Here is a 20,990-nt window from a genome sequence, read left to right as displayed (position 1 = left end):
GTGTTCAGCTGTTCATTTTATAATGAGAGAAAAATACATTTTAACTTAGAATTGTACTATTCAGACATTATAATTCATGCAGTTGTAAGAGAAATATAAATGCTCTACATTAGTTGGTAGAGAAAAAAAGTCACATTTCAACCAAACATTTGGTGTTAAATCTCTTACATAGAACACATTATTTTTTAAAGAAAGAAAGACCATTGAAAGTCAGGAATTGAGCATTAGGCCTTTAACAAGATTCAGTAAGTTTGAATTCAGATGCTAAACGGAAAATAAATTCTGATTCTGTGATAAATTGGTGAACACCTCCCCTCTATTGACCATTGACATTGGCATAATGGCTTCTTTTTCCTGAGCCAAGATAGACCCTAATTCAATGTTTGAGGAATTTCTATATATTGAGTATTTTAATAACCTTCATAAAAAAATAAAAGATGCTCCACGAATTAAATGTGGTCTTTGGCTTATTTTTCCAGCAGCGGTGATAGATTTGCACTGATCGGTCTGTACTCTCGTGCTTATGATATCTTGGGTTCAATCCCACACTGAAAGAAGGTTCGCTAGATTCATCAGGCTGTAGAACACAACATAACAGCTAACTAACCCACAGGAAGATTGAACCTGCAACCTTAGCTGTGCCAACAGTGCTCCTCTAGCAGGTCACTGAGCTAATGAGGTTGCTGTGGTGAGAATGTCCTATAGAAGGGCTGCACCTTGTTAAGCCCCAGTAATGTGTCTTGCACAGAGTGAAGATGAGGTTGGTCCATGCAGCTCTTGCTCTGCTTTTACATCCTGCTATAATCTCTCTCTTATTTTTTAGGTTGATAGTACCCTCTTTTCCTTCCCTTATCCCACACCATCCTGCCCTTGTCAAAAGTCACTTTCTAGAAATAAGCTGGTACATACATTAAGCCTCAAGCATTAAATCCTCTGAGGTTTTTGAATATCGAGTTTTATCTCCACTGGATTGTTTTTCTTCTCACAGTTATCGAAAGGCAATTGGCAACTCAATCCAAAATAAAGAATTAAAGTATATAGAAGCCTCTCCTACAAATTTCACCACCATAAGTAACAAACGTGAGAGAGAGAAAGAGAGAAACAGAGAGGGAAGAGATATTTTCTGCACTAATTCCTCTTTGCTTTTTCAGCGGAAACCTCCAATGGTGGTGGACGATCTTTTTGAAGACATGAAAGATGGTGTTAAACTACTTGCCCTTCTGGAGGTCCTGTCTGGGCAGAAACTGGTAAGAATTTTTTTGTGTGATCATACTTGTCAAATTGTTTCCATTTGGAATTTGGGGACTGTGGAGTTGAGAGTGCTAAGATGTGCTGCCCAGCTAAAAGAAAGTTATTTGTTGTGGTGGGTAGTATACTGGAAACACTGGTCTGCTGGCACTTCTACTTCTAGGTGCAAGGAATATATTTCCCTTCTTGTTCCTGCAAACCCCTAGTGCATTTAAAACGTTATGTTTATAATAACAACCTTACGATTAAGAGTAAAGAACTTCATCAGTAACTTAACATGATTAACCATTGTATCTATATGGTATACAAGAAGATTAGTTGCAAATTACCATCTCCCTCACTTTAAGTGTTTGTCTTCCATTTAGAAACAAATGTTGGTCTGTATCTGTGTATTTATATAGTTGTTTATTGAAAATGAAGCTGGAAACCAGTGTGGCATTTTTCATATTCTTGTTGACATCATCCATCATCCATCATTTGTAGCAAGAACAGCCTGTTCAGAGTTGTTTTTATGTGCTGTGGAACCAGCAGAGTGAAAAACAACATTAACAGTGAGCTAGAAAGTACATTTTCTACATTGTCAAATAATAAATTATCTCTTCTTGCTTATCTCTTTTTAATTTCAGAGTAGTAGAGCATTAAGTAGTTTGTAAACATAAATTATTTATAAATAATGTTTACCATAATTTGGAAAAAGGAATTCAGGAAATAATTTTCAACATATTGGATAACACACTAGACACAGAGTCCAAAATTGAAAGTCCGTGTTTTCTTTATCACTTGTATCTTGGCAATAATGACACAATCATTATTACTTGGATAACTGAGTTTTTAAAAGAGGATTTTTACCTCTTCAAAATTAATTTCCATTCATTTTGTACAGGGAGCCCTCAAACAGCTTTTGTAAGAGTTGTTTGTTGAAAAACATAAACTGGTGATAATTTTGCACCAGTCGTTTATGTAATTGGATTCCCAGGTAGCAGATGCTTCTGGCACCCCATGTCTCGTCTCAGCTACATCAGTGGTAGACATTCCCATATACTCTGACAGCTTCTTTCTTCAAGCATTTGTAGTATCTGTCTGGCTTTCTGCCTTGGGGCTTTTCTTAAAGGCACAAGTTGCACAGAGCAGCTTTGAAGTGTTGGGGAGTTAGTGGTACCAAGGGACCCTCAACCAATGGATATGGGAGTCTATGAATAAATGCTCCACCCTAAAATTCTTAGGGTAATTCTGAGACAGGTGATTCTGAGGCATATTTTACACATGTCTTATAGAGTTCCCATAGAGTCACCAGTGGGATTGAGTTCCAGTTGCCAATAGCAGTAACGCTCAATAGTACATCCTTTGTTAGCTTTTCCTCCTTCCCCATCTAGCTCTCCAAACATCATCATTCTTGCCACCTGGGATCACCTCCCTAGTAAGCTACATGCACCCAACTGCTTGTCTCAAACTCTGCTTTGGAAGGAATCAAGCTAGGCATATATGAACAGGCAATTTGAAATGTATGTAGGCATATGCATTAGCTAAAGATAACTAGATAAGCATTAGGATGTGGGAGTCATTAGATTGAAATACATACTCCCTTGATTACCTGATATAACTGGCCATTTAGATATATCCTCCTGAATTAAGCTATTTTCTTGAAGGTTAAAGGAATCTTTATATGAATACTCATGTGGGTATTCAAGAAGTTTATGTGTCATTCTAAGTGTCATTATAATTCTGCTGTTATACTTGACAGTACAATACAGTGTACAGAAATCTTGATGGGCATTTAACTGCCAGGCTAAATTATTCTAGAAAAAAGCGTATATTTTTGACATGACAATCCTCCTACTGTTTTAAGTGCCCTACTCATTCAGATATAGTTAGAATTATGGGATCTTAAAGCTAGCAGGGATTTCAGAAAAAAATCTAACTTTCTCATTCAACAGATAGGGAAACTGGTGCATAGAACGGCAGTTTCTGATTGAACCTTTATTATTTATTTATATTGAATTCTTCAAGAGTCTGAATTAGGTAAAATAAAATCATTCTGAAATCACAAATATGCTGTGACAAAGGTTATTTAAATTTTGTACATGTTTGTATTATTGTTCAGGACCACACTAAGATGAAGAGCATCATTGAAAGGTATGAGCATCCTAGGCATTCTTTTAGGGCTTTTCAAAGGGACAATATGGGCAAGAGTGTTTCCCTTAGGAGTGTTAATATTGTTCAGGAATGTATTTATGTGATAGAACCTTACTGAGAACCCTATACTTAATGTCACAGTTCACATAGGTCAGGATTCTGGATCTGATTATGATCATCTGATAAATGTGGCCAAATGGCTTAGCATCCTTTCTATTGCCAGCATCTTAGGCTAAGAGTGGAATTTTAATATCCTAGTACCCTTTAATAGCCTATTGTGACTCCTTTGTCTATGATTTTATTTAAGGTGTTAGGGAGTTATTAAAAATTAAAATTCTTATTCTTGGATTTTTCTACATCCCTTGAATATTATTTGTGAAACATTTATTCTTTGAATGGATCAGTAATTACGTAGCTGCAATTGCATATAAACATAGGAAAACTAAATTTAACATTGCACTTAAGAGTTTTTTTAAGAATGTGAGGAATTACTACTGAAACATTAGAAACAATAGAAGCAATATGAGTAGAGATTAAGGGCTGCAGAGAAACTTCTTTCTAATCTGTGTTGTTAACCTTCTGAACAGTATTTTTGCAAAAGACTCTTGAACACTTTGCCTTTCAAGAGAAGGGTAATAATCCATTTAGAAATGAATGATGGATGCTCAGAAAATCTTGAGTGACAAACTTCCCTGCATGTTCACAAGGTGACCCTGTTAGTCATTGATCATATATTTAGAGTAGAACTCAATTCTCCAGTGGTATTTGTCATTGTTTAATAATCATTCAACTAACATTTCTGGAGTTCCTGTTACAGATAAGGCGCTATCTTATGCCCTCTAAGAAAAACACAGATGAATGAGATATAGTCAGTTCTCTCAAAGGGATTATACCCTAATAGGGATAATAATTACATTATAATAGGTTAAGTTGTGTTAAAATAGATGCAAATATGTGGTGGAACAATACAATAAATGTTTGTATCTTTCTCACTTAGCCAGGATACATCTGAAGAAGAAAAACAGGGAGAAAGTATTTGCCCTACTAGATATCAGATCTTACAATGAAGTTATATCACTTTGGACAGTGTGGTCTTGGTACAGAGATGAGCATATTGACAAATACCATAGAGTCCAGAAACAAGCCAAGGCATGAATAGAACTTTAGTATATGTCAAAGGTGGATGTCAGATATGGGTGTGCAGAGTGGGAAACTGTTCAATAAGTGGAACAGCTCAAAAGAAACCTTACAAGCCAGAAGGGATTGGGGTCCTATCTTTAGCCTCCTGAAACAGAATAATTGTCAACCCAGAATTTTGTATCCAGCAAAACTAAATTTCATAACTGAAGGAGAAATTGTCTTTTCAGACAAAGAAATGCTAAGATAATTTGTCACTACCAGACCAGCCTTACAAGAAATGCTAAAAGGAGTTCTAAATCTTGAAACAGAAGGTGGATATGCACATCTTGAAAGCATAAAACTCACAAGGTCTATAAAACAATAACATAACTTATAAAGTATCTAGGTTACAATCAACATGATGACTGGAACACAACCTCTCATCTCAATATTAACATTGAATATAAATGGCCTAAATGCGCCACTTAAAACATACAGATTGGCAGAATGGATAACAAAATGACAAACCAAAATATTTGCTTTCTTCAAGAGACTCACCTAATACATAAAGAATTTTATAAACTCCACATAAATGAGTGGAAAAAATATTCCATGCAAATGGAAACCAAAAGTGAACAGGAGTAGCTATTCTTACATCAGATAAAACAGATTTTAAAGAAACAATGTAGAAAAAGACAGAGAAGGTCATTAGGTAATGATAAAAGGACAAATTCAACAAGAAGATATTACAATTCTAAATATATATGTGTATAACTCTGGAGTTTCCAGATTCATAAAACAGTTACTATTAGACCTAAGAAATTAGATGGACAGCAACAAAATAATTGTGGGAGACTTCAACACTTCACTAACAGCACTAGATAGATCCTTGAGGTAGAAAGTCAAAAAAGAAACAGTGGATTTAAACTACACGCAGAACAAATGGACCTACCAGGTATTTATAGAACACTTGACCAAAGGACTGCAGAATATACGTTATTCTCATTAACACATGTAATATTCTCCAGGATAGACCATATGATAAGTCACAAAGCAAGTCTCAATAAATTTTAAAAAGTCAAAATTACATCAAGTATCATCTCAGACCACTGTGAAATAAAACTAGAAATCAACTTCAAAAGGAACCCCAAAACTATACGAACACATCAAAATTAAACAGTATGCTCCTGAATGATTTTTGGATTAACAATGAATTCAAGATGGAAATTTAAAAATTATTTGAAATGAATGTTAATAGTGACATAAGTTATCAAAACCTCTAGGATACAGCAAAAGCAGTACTAAGAGGAAAGTTTATAGTGCTAAATTCCTACATCAAAAAGTCTGAAAAATCACAAATTGACAACCTAACATCATGCCTCAAGGAACTAGAGAAACCAAAACAAATCAAATCCAAAGCTAGTAGGAGAAAAGAAATAACAAAGATCAGTGCTGAACTAAATGAAATGGAAACAAACTAACAGAAAATACAAAAGACCAATGAAACAAAAGCTTCGGTGTTTAAAAAGATAATAGACCATTTGCTAGATTGACCAACAAGAGAGAAGATTCAAATGAGCTCAATTACAAATGATAATGGAGACATTACAACCAACACCACAGAAATACAAAAGATAACTCAAGACTACTATGAACACCTCTATGCATACAAACTAGAAAGTCTATAGGAAATGGATAAATTTCTGGAAACACACAACTCTCCTAGGTTAAATCAGGAAGAAATAGAAACCCTGAACAGACTAAAAACAACCAGCGAAAATTGAATCATTAATAGAAAAATTGCCAACAACAACAATAAAAGCCCAGGGCTAGATGGGTTCACAGTTGAATTCTACCAGACATTCAAAGAAGAATTGGTTTTAATCCTACTGAAATTATTCCAAAAGATTAAGAAAGAAGGAATGCTCCCTAACTCATTCTAAGAAGCCAGTGGCAACCTGATACAAAAACTAGGAAATGAAGTAACAAAAAATATCCCTGATGAACATAGATGCAAAGATCCTCAACAAAATACCAGCAAACTGAATCTAACATCATATCAAAAGATAATATACCATAATCAAGTGGGTTTCATCCCAGGGATGCAGGGATGGTTTAACATATGCAAGTCAATAAATGTGATACATCCTACAAACAGAATTAAAACAAAATCTATATGGGCATCTCAATAAATGCAGAAAAAGCATTTGATAAAATCTAACATCTCTTAATGATAAAAAGCCCAACAAACTAGTCATAGAAGGGACATACCTCAAAATAAAAAAGCCATATATGACAAATCCACAGCTAACATCATACTGAATGGGGAAAAGTTGAAAACATTCCCCTTGAGAACTGGAACAAGACAAGGATGTTCACTTTTGCCACTTCTTTTAAACATATTACTGGAAGTCCTAGCCAGAACAGTCAGGCAAGGAAATGAAATAAGGGGCATCCAAATTGGAAAAGAGTAAGTCAAACTATCATTGTTTGCTGATGATGTGATTGGATACCTAGAAAACCCTAAAGACTCCTCTAAAATTCTTAGACTTGATAAACAAATTCAATAAAGTCTCAGGTTACAAAATCAATGTGCACAAGTCAGTAGCACTGCTATACAGCAACAGCAACCAAGCCGAGAATGAAATCAGTAATTCAACTCCTTTTACAATAGCTGCAAAAAATATCTAGGAACATATTTAATCAAGGAGATGAAAGATCTCTACAAGGAGAACTACAAAACTCTGCTGGAAGAAATAATAGATGACACAAACAAATGGAAACACATCTCATACTCATAAATTGGAAGAATCAATATTGTAAAAATGACCATACTGCCCAAAGAAATCGACAGATTCAATGCAATTCCTATCAAAATACCAACATCATTTTTCACAGAACTAGAAAAAACAATTCTAAAATTCACATGGAACCAAAAAAGACCCCAAATAGGTAAAGCAATCCTAAGCAGAAAGAACAATTTGAGGCACCACATTATCTGACTTCGAATTATACTACAAAGCTATAGTTACCAACACAGCGTGATACTGGTATAAAAGTAGATACATAGACCAATGGAACAGAATAGAGAACTCAGAAATAAAGCCAAATACTTACAATCAAATGATCTTTGACAAAGCTTACAAAAATGTAGATTGAAGAAATGACATCCTATTTAATAAATGGTGCTGGGAAAACTGGATAGTCACATGTAGAAGAATGAAACTGGACCCCTATCTCTCACCTTATACAAAAATCAACTCAGGATGGCTCAAATACTTAAATCTAAGACCTGAAACCCCATACAAATTCTAGAAAAAAAAACTAGAAAAAAATCTCTAGACATTGGCCTAGGCAAATAATTTTTTTACTAAGACCCTAAGAGCAAATGCAACAAAAATGGAAATAGATAAATGGACCTAATTAAACTAAAAAGTTTCTGCAAGCAAAAGAAATTATCATCAGAGTAAACAGACAACCCACAGAATGGGAGAAAATATTTGCAAACTATGCATCTGACAAAGGACTAATGTTCAGAATCTACAAGGAACTCAAACAAATCAGCAAGAAAAAAGGCAAACAATACCATCAAAAAGTGGGCAAATGACATGAATAGATATTTCTCAAAACAAGATACAAATAAGTAATACACATGAAAAAATGTACAATATAACTCGTCATCAGGGAAATGCAAATTAAAACCACAATGAGATATCATCTTACCCGTGCAAGAATCGCCATTATTAAAAAGTCAAAAAACAATAGATGTTGGCATGGAAGTGTTGTAAAGGGAACGCTTATACACTGCTGGTGGGAATGTAAATTAATACAACCTCTATGGAAAAACGGTATGATTTCTTAAAGAACTAAAAGTAGATCTACCATTTGATACAGCAATCCCAATACTGGGTGTCTACCCAGAGGAAAAGAAGTAATTATTTCAAAGACACCTGCACTCGGATATTTATAGCAGCACAATTCACAATTGCAAAGATATGGACTCAACCTAAGTGGCCACTGACGAATGAGTGGATAAAGAAAACGTGATATACATACAACCATGGAATACTACTCAGTCGTAAAAAAAGAATGAAATAATGTCTTTTGCAGCAATTTGGATGGAGCTGGAGGCCATTATTCTAAGCGAAGTAATTCAGGATTGAAAACTAAATACTATACATTCTCACTTATAAGTGAGAGCTAAGCTATGGGTACACGAAGGCATATAGAATGGTATAATGGACTTTGGAGGCTCAGAAGGATGAGGGTAAGAGAGGGATGAGGGATCAAAAACTAAATGTTGGGTGACAGGTGCACTACAATCTGAGACTTCACCACTATGTTAGTCCTTCATGTAACCAAAAACCAATTGTACCCTAAAAGTTATTGAAGTTGAAAAAAATGGAACAGGAAATTAAGTTCATTCTAGCAGAAAAAGGTAAAATTGAATTCGTATCTCATGGCCTACACAAAAATTATATCTACATGAATTAAGGACCTACTGACAGTAACACTTTAAACTCTTAGTAGAAAACATGGGTGAATATGTTTTAGACACAGGGATAGGAAAACAATTATTCAATAAGACACAAAAATATTGCCAATAAAATATTGCTATATTTAATATATTAAAATTAAGACTATCTTAAAAATTAAAAACCTTTAAAACAACTGGCAGAAGTTACAAACTTGTTGAAGATATTCACAATTCATGTTGTAAAAGGATTAAATCAAGAATATATAAAATACATCTTCAAAACAATATGGGTGCAAACAACCCAAAGGAAAACCTGGGCAACTGATGTGAAAAGGCATCTTACAGAAGAAACACACATCACCAATGAACAGAGGAAGAGAAGTCCACATTGCTGCTGATCAGGGAAATGTAAATGGAGACTGCAATGAAAAAGAGTACATATACATTTTACATATATTCAATTGAAAAAAGTATGTTTAAGGTATCTGTCAAAATCAAATGTTGGAGAGGATACAGATTAACAGTATTATTTTTGCGATGCTGATCAGAGTAAAAACTAGTGCAACCATTTTAGGAGAGTTTGGTATTACTTTACAAATGGAAGTCACATTCCCTTCAACTCAGCAATTCTACTGTTAGGTACATGTCCAGGAGAAACTGTGCTTGTACAAAAGGTGAGAAGTACAGTAATAATCTATCAACATATCAAAATATCAATAACCTGGAAACAGCACATTCATATCAGAAGTAGAGTGTAGAAATAGCACATTATATAGCTTTTGAAATGAATGAAATACAGTGAAAGGCAATGATATGATGAATCTTAGCAATATAAGGTGGAAAAGTAGGTCTCAAATGTTTAATACAGGGATGCTCTTCATATAAAATTAAAAACTAAGCATTCTTTTTAAGAAAGCGTGTGAAAGAAATGAATCTCTATAAAATGGCAAACACTGGACTGGAGTTAGAGTGACAGGTGCCCTCAGTGTAGTCAGATAGGAGGATGGGATTAATGGTGGTCATATTTCGGGATATGGCTTTCATACTTAGTTGTGGGTCCTGACTGTTTTAGGTTGCAGGTCCTGGGTGTGTTTTACATTTTTAAAAATAATTAACTAATAAACTAAATAAGTGGGCTGTGCACAGACCAGTGATGAGACTCTGTTGTGTCTAACAGAGGTCTCAGTAGATAATAATTTCTGCTCTTAGACATGCAGAAGACTAAAAGGCAAATGCATTAACAGATAATCTGAGAATGAATGCTCTTAATGAGTGAATTAGTGTATCTTCAGAGTGGCATGGGGAACACCCCTTTATGTATTTGCTAACGTTTATAGAAAGTGAACAATGTTGGTTGCTTTTGAATATTCTTCAAGTATATTTTTAATCCACTTAAATAGATCTTATAACTAACATTTTAATATGCAGATTTTGTCTTATTCCTTTTTTTCCCCCTCTTTTTACAGCCTTGTGAACAAGGACGCCGGATGAAGCGAATCCATGCTGTGGCTAACATTGGCACAGCACTCAAGTTCCTCGAAGGAAGAAAGGTAAGGGAGAAACAAAAACAAAACCCCCAAGGAAGAAGGTATGGGCATACTTATGTTTTCAGTGTTGGCTGTAGATCAAAACACTGCATGTAATCTATACAGCCTAGACATACAATATCATTGTATTATAAAATACTCTTAGATTTATGGAGAAGTTGCAAAAAAGAAATTTTATTTCTACAGTTCATTTCAGTGTCTAGTGTTAAGAGCTTACATAATCATAATACAATTATCAAAGTAAGGACATTAAAATTGGGATAATACTATTAACTAAAACATAGACATTAGTCCAAGTTCATCAATGTTCCCTCTATTGTCTGTGTCTGTTCCAGGATCCACTCTAGTATCACATCTTGCATTTAGTTGTGTCTTCCATTCTATGACAGGTCTTCATTCTTTCCTTGTCTTTCATGACCTTGACACTTTTGATAACTGCTGGTCAGTTATTTTGCATAATGTCTCTCAATTTCGGTTTGTATTATATTTTCTCATGATTAGGTTGAGTTTATACATTTTTGGAAAAAGTCCCAAGAAAGTGATGTCATATTCTTCCCAGTGCACCATATTAGTAAATATAGGGTGCTGATATGTCTTATTACTGGTTACATTAACTTTGAATACTTGGTAATGTGGTGTCTGCCATGCTTTCCTATGGTAGAGTCACTGTTTTTCCCTTTATAGTTGGGAAATAACTTAGGAGAGATAATTGAGACTATGCTAAGTTTCTGCTTTTCCTCAAACTTTTGCTCACTGATTTTAGTATCCATTGCCTTCAATAATTATTTCTGTGCTGCTTGCCTAATGATTTTCTATTTTCCTCATTCCTTCTATATTTATTAGTTGGAATTGTTCTGTAAGAAAGAGATATCCTCCCCCACAATTTACTTATTTATTCAATTATTTATTCCAGTAGGGACACATGTATATTTATTTTGTTATGTAGTTAAAATCCATCATTATAATCATTGTTATCATTTTGTCACTCAAATTGTTCTAGGTTTGACCACTAAGAGCTCCTTCAGGCTGGCACCTGTACCTTTTTGATATTGGCTCATAATTTTTCAAGCAGTTTTTCATTTGCTAGAAGTACAAATATTCCAGGTTTTTCTTATATTTTCCCTGCCTCAGTCCTGGAATCAACCACTTCTCTAAAGAGGCTTCGTTCGTTTTAGTGATGAGTGGCATTTAGAAACCAAGATCTAAATGCTAAGTATTTCATTGCTACTGGGGCATCATTTCTCCTAGGCCCTCTCAGCAAATAGATTAGAAAATGTGTATGTTTATTAACTCATATATATACATATATCTGTGCTTCTCTCTCCTCTCTTTCTCTCTCTGTCTCTGTATGTGTGTACATGTATACACACATATACATATGTAGATTCTCGCACGTGTGTGTGCGTGTATGTGTGTAAAACATTAGTTCAGACTAATACCTCTGATTCAAGTTAAACACCACAAGTTTTACTCTAGCCTTATGTCCTTATTTGTTTCTGCTTTCTCTGATAATGAGAAGGCTTACTCTCATCTACAATATATTTACTAATTTTTTCAATCCTAATGTGTTAGTCCATTCTCACATTGCTATAAAGAAATACCCAAGACTGAGTAATTTATAAAGAAGTGAGGTTTAATTGGCTCACGGTTCTGCAGGCTGCTCAGGAAGCATAGCTCTGGCATCAGTTTCCGGAGAGGCCTCAGGAAGCTTACAATCATGGCGGAAGGTGAAGGGGGAGCAGGGATGTCACACGGCCAGAGTAAGAGCAAGAGAGCAAGGGGAGAGGTGCTGCACACTTTTAAACAACCACGTCTTACGAGAACTCACTCACTATTGTGTGGAGAGTACCCAAGAGGGGTGGTGCTAAACTATTCATAAGAACTTGCCCTCATGTTCCAATCACTTCCCACCAGGGTTCACTTTCAACATTGGGGATCACATTTCAATATGAAATTTGAGTGGGGACATGTATACAAACTGTATCACCTAGTATACACATCTAGTATGTCACTAACCCATGCCCCTGTGAGAAACGGATTTACAAACTAGAGAACAGGATTTGTGTGTCGTTCTTTTTGTCTTTAGCATTATAGTATCCAGTCAAAAAACTATTTTTGAAATGTTCTTAGGTTAGTTCTGTTCTTCCCCATCCCCTTCAGTGGGATTATGTCATCATTTGTTATAGAGATAGGTTTATTTATTGTTGTTTGTGTTCTATTTTGTGCCCCACCCCCATCCTGGTCGATTTTATTATTTGTTTTAAAGAGTGGGACATTATTATGGTTCTAAAATAATAAACGTTATATTTAAAGAAGTCAAACCCCTTCCTCATCCCTACTACTCCATTCTCATTCCCTGCCTCTGACTGCATTTCCTACTTTTAGATAACCAGTCTCTCTAGTTTCTGACATAGATTTTGCATTTTTTCCATAAATAAGATGTGTTTTCATATATCCCCTTCTTTCTTACATGAAGGATAGCATACCATAGATGCATTTTGCTTTTTTCACTTATCAATATATCCTGGAAATCACCCCACATCAGTTCATAGTGATTTCTCTGCTCATTTTTACAGTTACACAGTGTCCCATTGCCTAGATATGCCATAGTTTATTCAACCACTCTCTTATGAATGGGAATTGGGTTGTTTCTAGTATTTTAAAAACACAAACAATGATGCAGTTAATAACTATGTGCATAAGTGCTTCCATATAATTGGAGGTGTATCTTCTAGGTGAATTTCTAGAAGTGTGCTTGCTAAGTCAAAAGGTAAATGCACATGTAATTTTGGTAGATATTACCATATTTCCCTCCAAAAGGGTTGCACCAATCCTCTTACATTTAGCCTTTTCTAATTTGTGGGAATTTAGGAAGCCTGTGCTTGGTAATAGCAAAACTAGTTTTATAAATGGAGATCCAGATACTTCTGGAAAATAGACCTATTCAGTTATTTCCTTCTCAGTTTATATGCACTGAATTAATTTGATTACTTTACAAATATATAATTGATGACTTTCTATAAGACAGGAACTCTAGAAAATACAAATTTACAGAAAACTTAGATTCTAGCCCTTAAATAATGTACAGTGTTGATAAGTTGTTAATGCAATGAATCAGTATACATTTCAGTCAACTGTGCAAACTTCATGCCCAGGAGAGATCCCAGGCATTAGGATAGTGTGAAAAACAATTTTAGCTTCTTATGCAATATCAGGCAGTGTTTCCAGATCACACTAATCTCATTCTTATTGAAGGGTTTCTCTTCTTTCTGCTCACCCTTCATTAATTTTTCATTGAAAGCTGAATCAAGTCTTGTTAAACAGGATTTTTAGAGTTTTTCAGGACCAGGTGCAGTGGCTCACACCTCTAATCCCAGCACTTTGGGAGGGCAGGGCGGGTGAATGGCTTGAGCCCTAGAGTTTGAGACCAGCCTGGGCAGCATGGTGAGACCTTGTCTCTAAACAAACAAACAAACAAATTAGTCAGATGTGGTGGCATGTGCCTATGGTCCTAGCTACTCGAGAGGCTGAGGTGGGAGGATCTCTTCAGCCTGGGAGGTCGAGGCTACAGTGAGCTGTGATTGCACTCCAGCCTGAGCGACAGAGCGAGACTCTTTCTCTTAAAAAAATAAAAATAAGAAATAAAGATAGAGTTTTTCAGGTCATTCATTCTCCCATTTCAGCTGTATGACAATAGTGTCCTACTTCATTCTGAGTTATATTGATTGGCTGGAATACAAAAACAAAATTCCTCTTATTAACTTGGAAGCTTTGGCAAAAGCTTTAACAACTTCACCTATGAAAGGCATTGTTTGTAAAGAAGACTTGTTTTCACAATGTCCATTTTCACAGAACAACCCAAAGTAATAAAAAATAAAGTTTAAATATATTTGCTAAGCACCGAAAGTAGCGTCTTGAGAATCAGAACAAAATGAAAGAATTTCCCTTTTTTCCCCACAAGTCTGTTAATCTTTTTAAAGTCATCCCCTCCCCACATCTCCCTGAAACATTCTTTATGGCCACACTCTCTTGCACTTCTGTATCCTACGGCCTCACAAAATGTTTGGCTGTGGGAAGTAATGAGTTTTGGAAGGTTCTTTAGTGCAATCCCACTTATTATCTTAGCATTGATCTTTACAAGTTAAAACTTATGTCTCAATCATATTTTTAGAAATTTGTCTTTGATCTTTGTACTGACTTTGTCTTCCATTTGGAATTTTTTTCTTTTGATAACAGGACATTTATTTAGTCCTTTTATTCTTATTTAGTTTGACTTAGGGAATAATGAAGGTATTCCTCATTTTACTAGGGAAACCCTAACAGTGTCCTTAGCTTTTCTCTTATTTGCAGGGCTATTGAAAAAACATATGTAAGAATCTGATGAGAAATGTGTAAATGTGACTCTGGTGAACAGATCCATCATCACTTGCCACAAGTTTCTTTCTCCAGTGAGGTGTCAGGTAGATCATTCAGAACAGTAATATAGGGAGCCAACCACTGACCATCATAGTGCAGACAGGGAACATATATTCAGATTCCTGTGAGGTCCAGAAAGGTGATGTAAAGGAATGAGGTGAGTTCCAGGCTAATTGTGGTAACAGGGGAACTGAGTGGTCCTGTGTCCTGTCTGGAAGAGGGGAGCAAATAATTCCAACTAAAGTAACCTCAGTGAACTGCAAGAACTGTGATCCCTGGTTTTCTAATTTACAAAGAAGAGCCAGTTGTCTGGACTTTTATTAAAATGTAATTAATGTTTAAAATTCCTTTAAATTATGTATTAAATAAGGCAGGCAGTTGACTACTTGCATTATTGTTGAGAATGAGGTACCCGATACCTCATTGTAGAAAGCAACTAGTGGAAAGCAGTAATGGATTTATTCATTAAGTTTTCAAATTTATCAAGAAAAGCTAGTAATGTGGATGTTTACTGAGAGTTTTTTGAAATTTATTTCCAAATAATTCAAATTTTTTTCTTTTCTTTTTTTTTTTTTTTTTTTTTTTGAGACAGAGTCTTGCTTTGTCACCCAGGCTGGAGTGCAGAGGCACAAACTAGGCTCACTGCAACCTCCACCTCTCAGGTTCAAGCGATTCTCCTGCCTCAGCCTCCCAAGTAGCTGGGACTACAGGCACGCGCCACCAAGCCTAGCTAATTTTTGTATTTTTAGTAGCGACGGAGTTTCACCACATTGGCCAGGCTGGTCTCGAACTCCCGACCTCAAGCTATCCACCCGCCTTGGCCTCCCAAAATGCTGGGATTACAGGCATGAGCCACCACACCTGGTCTCAAATATTTTTTTAAACATCTGTGAGCTGTGCATTAGTCCGCTTTGGCTGCTATAACAGAATATCACAGACCGGGTGGCTTAAACTACAGAAATTTATTTTGTCAGAGTTTTGGAGGCAAGAAGTCCAGGATCAAGGTGCCTCAGGGTTGTTTTCTGGGGAAGCTTCTCTTCCTGGCTTGTAGACAGTTTCCTTCTCTTTGCGTCCTTGCATGACATTTTCTCTGTGTGAGTGTGGAGAGGAAGATCAATCTTTGGCATCTCTTCATCTTTTTTTTTTTTTTTTGTATTCATTTTGTTTTGTATTTTTTTTTTAAATTATACTTTAAGTTCTGGGATACATGTGCTGAACGTGCAGGTTTGTTACATAGGTATACACATGCCATGGTGGTTTGCCGCACCCACCAACACGTCATCTACATTAGGTATTTCCTAATGCTATCCCTCCCCTAGTCCCCTACCCCCTGACAGGCACTGGCGTGTGATGTTCCTCTCCCTGTGTCCATGTGTTCTCATTGTTCAACTCCCACTTATAAGTGAGAACATGCAGAGTCTGGTTTTCTGTTCTTGTGTTAGTTTGCTGAGAATGATGGCTTCCAGCTTCATCCATGTCCCTGCAAAGAACATGAACTCACCCTTTTTTATGGCTGCATAGTATTCCATGGTGTATTTGTGCCACATTTTCTTTATCTGGTCTATCACTGTTGTACATTTGGATTGGTTCCAAGTCTTTGCTATTGTGAATAGTGCTGCAATAAACTTGCGTGTGCATGTGCCCTTATAGTAGAATGATTTATAATCCTTTGGGTATATACCCAGTAATGGGATTGCTAGGTCAAATGGTATTTCTGGTTCTAGATACTTGAGGAATCACCACACTGTCTTCCACAATGGTTGAATTAATTTACACTCCCACCAACAGTGTAAACAAGTTCCTACTTCTTCACATCCTCTCCAGCATCATTTGTTTCCTAACTTTTTAATAATTGCCATTCTAACTGGTGTGAGATGGTATCTTGTTGTGGTTTTTATTTGCATTTCTCTAATAACCAGTGATGATGAGCTTTTTTTCATATGTTTGTTGTATGCATAAATGTCTTCTTTTAAGAGGAGTCTGTTCATATCGTTTGCCCACTTTTTGATGGGGCTGTTTTTTTCTTGTAAATTTGTTTAAGTTCCTTGTAGATTCTGGAGATTAGCCCTCTGTCAGATGGATAGATTGCAAAAATTTTCTCCCATTCTGTAGGTTGCCTGTTCACTCTGATGATAGTTTTTCTTCATCTTTTTTAAGAACACTAATCTCACTGGGCCCAGCATGGTGGCTTACTCCTGTAATACCAGCACTTCGGGAGGCCAAGGTGGCCAGATCGCTTGATGTCAGGGGTTTGAGACCAGCCTGGCCAACATGGCGAAACCTCATCTCTACTAAAAATGCAAAAATTAGCTGGGCATCGTGGTGTGTGCCTGTAATCCCAGTTGAGGCAGGAGAATCGCTTGAACCTGGGAGGTGAAGGTTGCAGTGAGCCAATATCGTGCCACTGCACTCTCTCCTAGGCAACAGAGTGAGACTAGTCTAAAAAAAAAATCTTATTAGATTAGGGCCCCACGCTTATGAACTCATTTAACTTCAATTATCTCTTTAAAGACACATTCTCCAAATGCAGTCACACTAGGAGTTACATTTCAAAATATGAATTTTGGAGGGACATAAATAATAATTCATTCCATTCAAGCCTCTGTCTTATAACTCAGACTTCTCCAGGTTACATGGGCCAGGTACAATGGTCTAGTCCAGCATTCTCAAGCACTAATGTGCATCAGAATCACCTGAAGGTTTTAAGACACTTTCCAGAGCCTCACTTCCTTAGTTTCTGGTTTAATGGGTCCAAGGTGAAGTCTCAGATTCTACATCTCTAACAAGTTTCCAGGTGATGTGCTTGCTACGTCTCTGGGAATCACCCTTTGAGAACGTCTGGCTCAACATCCTTCTGCTCTGGTTTTATCTGTCAGTATGGTCCCATCTTCTTTCTGGCTTCTGGAAATTCTTCAATCTCTTTGGATGTGTCTCTATTGCCCATCCTACCTTCCTAGGCTACTAAGAATGTATTGTAAGTTCAATAGGATTTTGCAAGAGATGGGAGGTTAAATAAACAGACAAACCAACCTGTATTCCCTAAACTCATTGTGAAATACATTTTGGGGCAGATAATCATGAAAAACATTTTTCTTCACGAGTTAGGCAAAAGATCCTTTAGCTTCTGTAATAAATTGAATATGTTAACAATGTACAATTTCAAGTACCATTGGAACTGGGTTGAGGTAGGATATTCAAATTATATTCAGTAGCACTTTTTAAAAAATGATGCACAAGGAAAAGGAAGCAGTTTTCCCCTGTGAAATGCATTAATCTTATGGCTATTAGCATATATTATAAATTTTTTGTGTATGTATGCTAAAATGGATGTGGAGAAAATTCTGGAGAAGTTGTAAAATGAAGCTCTCAAAATGATCCTAGAGATCATAGTAGATTCTTTCATAAAAAGTTAAAAAAATTGATGTTCTTTATTTTCCATAAAGATATCTTAAACGTCTTATACTGATTGATTCAAAGGAAGTAGATATACAAGTTTGTAATCTATACCAGTTCTCAATTTTTATTTTCTGTCATTGAACCTGATGAATGAACTTCACCAGTGAGACAAAAATCCCATAGGCGTATCTCAAATCATTTACAGTGATTTTTGTGGTAGCTTTTACTCCACCTCTGTGATGTAAAACCAGTAAATTTAAACTTTCAAGAGTAAAGTATTTGTGAAATGATTTTGCATCTGATATGAATTTTTTAAGTAAAAAAATGTACAAACATCTGAGCTTTTTATTAATAACACACTTCATGAAATCTTGGCTGAGAATTTTTGAGCTAGAGATCTGAGGGGTACTTTATTATTATTTGTTCTCATTTGTTTAGGAATTATTAAAAGGATATTTTTGATGGTAGGCTATAGAAATTGAATGAGATAAACTTAACCGTATAAGTTTTGTTGGGACTTAGCAAACAAGTTTGTAGTAGATGGAAAATATTAGCATGAATAATTGGGGACAATTGTACATAGATTGACATCTCTCCTTAATGCTTTATATGTCATCACCCAAAAGTAGGGAACTGAATGCTAATAGGCTCTGTTTTGCTATTTCTTGCCTTTCCTTTGTTTTTCTTTAAAATGTATTACCACAGTCAGGTTCTAAACTGACTACCTACCTCTTTATACCCTTTGAACAAATAACGCTGATTTCGAAAGATGTTTATGTGTATCTATTATCTTCTCCCTTTGTTTTTCATGTCAGTCCATGCACAGAGGATCACCGGTTAGTATAAATTTTAGAATTCTTAACTCCTGATTTTTATAGGTAAAAGGAAACATAAGTTATTTGGTAACAAACTTCAAAGTAAGTGCATCTTCTTAAACTTTTCATTGCAGTTTCTTTTAAGCTCCAGTCAACCTCTAAATATAAATAACAACATTTTTTTTCTGTTTGACATTTTTGTTGGTAATTCCCTGCATGTTATATTTTTTCAACTTTAAACAAAAGAAGTTTCTGAAATCCATTTTATAGTTTTTACTTTGTACACCTAACAAATCCCCCTGAAATTTTCACTGAAACCTTGTGCTTGTTTGTTTCGGTGCCTCACTCTACTTATTCCCATGTACTATTACACAGGCATGATCAAATCTTATTGATGTCTACTAAAGGCCTAATTGTTACATAATTAAATGAGTTACAATATTCTAGTACATTACTAGTACAGTTTCTCTTTCTTAAACAGATTAAATTAGTCAACATTAACTCCACCGACATAGCTGATGGCCGACCCTCAATAGTTCTTGGATTGATGTGGACCATTATTCTATATTTCCAGGTATTGTGCTACAGTTCCTCTTTTAGTTGACGCAGTGTCTCAGAGGGAGATCGTGGTGGCCATTTTAATAATGCTCTCATTTGCCGTATCTTTGGGGTTGATCCTTAACTTAGCAGAAATGTACCTTTCCCACATACGTTGTTTCTTTGGTAGCAGAATTTCCTCTCCTCCCTTGCAAAGCTGTTGCACATGGAAACTCACACCCTGAAGAACTCCAGCAGAGGTGCCCAATCTGAAAAGCGAGCACCTCAAGATGGAGATGAAATATTGTTGCAGAAGGCGCTCAGGAAGATTTTCTTTTTTCTTTGGAAGGGAGCACTTCTAAACTCCTTTTAGACATGAAGGGGAGGAATGAACTTGCCATTCTATCCAGAATAATTGTTCTAACCATTAGGTTTTAGTTGATTAATTCATTCATGTATTCTACAAGTATGGATTATTGTATGTAAGATACACTAGGGGTGCAATGGGAAGTGCAAAGAGGAGTAAGATATCAATCATGCCCTTTAAGAGCTTGCATTTTGTCAGGAATGTCAAGAGTGTTAATATGACTCATTTGTAGCTGGAAAAGTAAAACATCTGAGGAAATAATAACAAAGATAATACTTGTGTTTTTGCTGGCTGTTAACTCACAAACAGATTGAAGAGTTGACCAGCAACCTGCCCCAGCTCCAGTCTTTGTCCAGCAGCGCTTCCTCCGTGGACAGCATAGTTAGCTCTGAGACTCCCAGCCCACCAAGTAAACGGAAGGTGACCACCAAGATCCAAGGAAATGCTAAGAAGGCTTTATTAAAGTGGGTTCAGTACACGGCTGGCAAGTAAGTATCAAGAGTTTGTCTAAATTCGAAACCCTTAAATTGAGTTATGAATGTATTACTAATTGCACCTTCTAATGATTGCAAAATGTGAAGAGACATTTGAATGAATGGCTTTGCTTTAGCGCTTGTTTCACTCTTGCCTTGAATTGAGATATATACACAAATCACCACTAATACTCTAGGAGAATGCTCTTGAAAAATTAATTTTTTCTTTATTCATGTGACTGGGCCTAATTAATTAAACTGATTAATCCTAAACTTTGAGTAGCATGAGGGATAATTCTATTTAGGTCATTGTTTAGAGTTTCTGCTCCTATTAAATAAACTTTACATAAATAAATTTGAAGTTTAAACTTGGTTATCTCTTCATGAGACTATTATGTTCTATTTAAGAACAGTGTGAACTAAGGTACACATTCCAGAAACATTTTTTTTTATGTTCTGAAA

At 35.8% G+C, this 20,990-nt stretch overlaps 1 protein-coding gene across 8 annotated transcripts in view; it reads left to right on the top strand.

Moving 5' to 3' along the window:
• SYNE1 (spectrin repeat containing nuclear envelope protein 1) overlaps positions 1 to 20,990 on the top strand; it is a 528,347-nt gene that overhangs the window by 106,126 nt on the left and 401,231 nt on the right. For 6 of the 8 annotated variants that reach the window (XM_063632173.1, XM_055267440.2, XM_063632176.1 and 3 more), the window contains 5 exons: positions 1,152 to 1,247; positions 10,444 to 10,527; positions 19,152 to 19,172; positions 19,633 to 19,725; positions 20,365 to 20,543. In XM_063632173.1, coding sequence (XP_063488243.1) covers positions 1,152 to 1,247; positions 10,444 to 10,527; positions 19,152 to 19,172; positions 19,633 to 19,725; positions 20,365 to 20,543 — 473 coding nt within the window. Of the gene's footprint in view, positions 1 to 1,151; positions 1,248 to 10,443; positions 10,528 to 19,151; positions 19,173 to 19,234; positions 19,254 to 19,632; positions 19,726 to 20,364; positions 20,544 to 20,990 lie in introns of those variants that run through there. The other 2 variants (XM_063632191.1, XM_055267437.2) reach the window with 2 other exon arrangements.

The sequence above is a fragment of the Symphalangus syndactylus genome, chromosome 2 (genome assembly GCF_028878055.3).
Source record: "Symphalangus syndactylus isolate Jambi chromosome 2, NHGRI_mSymSyn1-v2.1_pri, whole genome shotgun sequence".
Taxonomy (NCBI): domain Eukaryota; kingdom Metazoa; phylum Chordata; class Mammalia; order Primates; family Hylobatidae; genus Symphalangus; species Symphalangus syndactylus.
The sequence above is the reverse complement of the archived record's forward strand: the minus strand, read 5'-3'. Positions and strand labels throughout refer to the sequence as shown.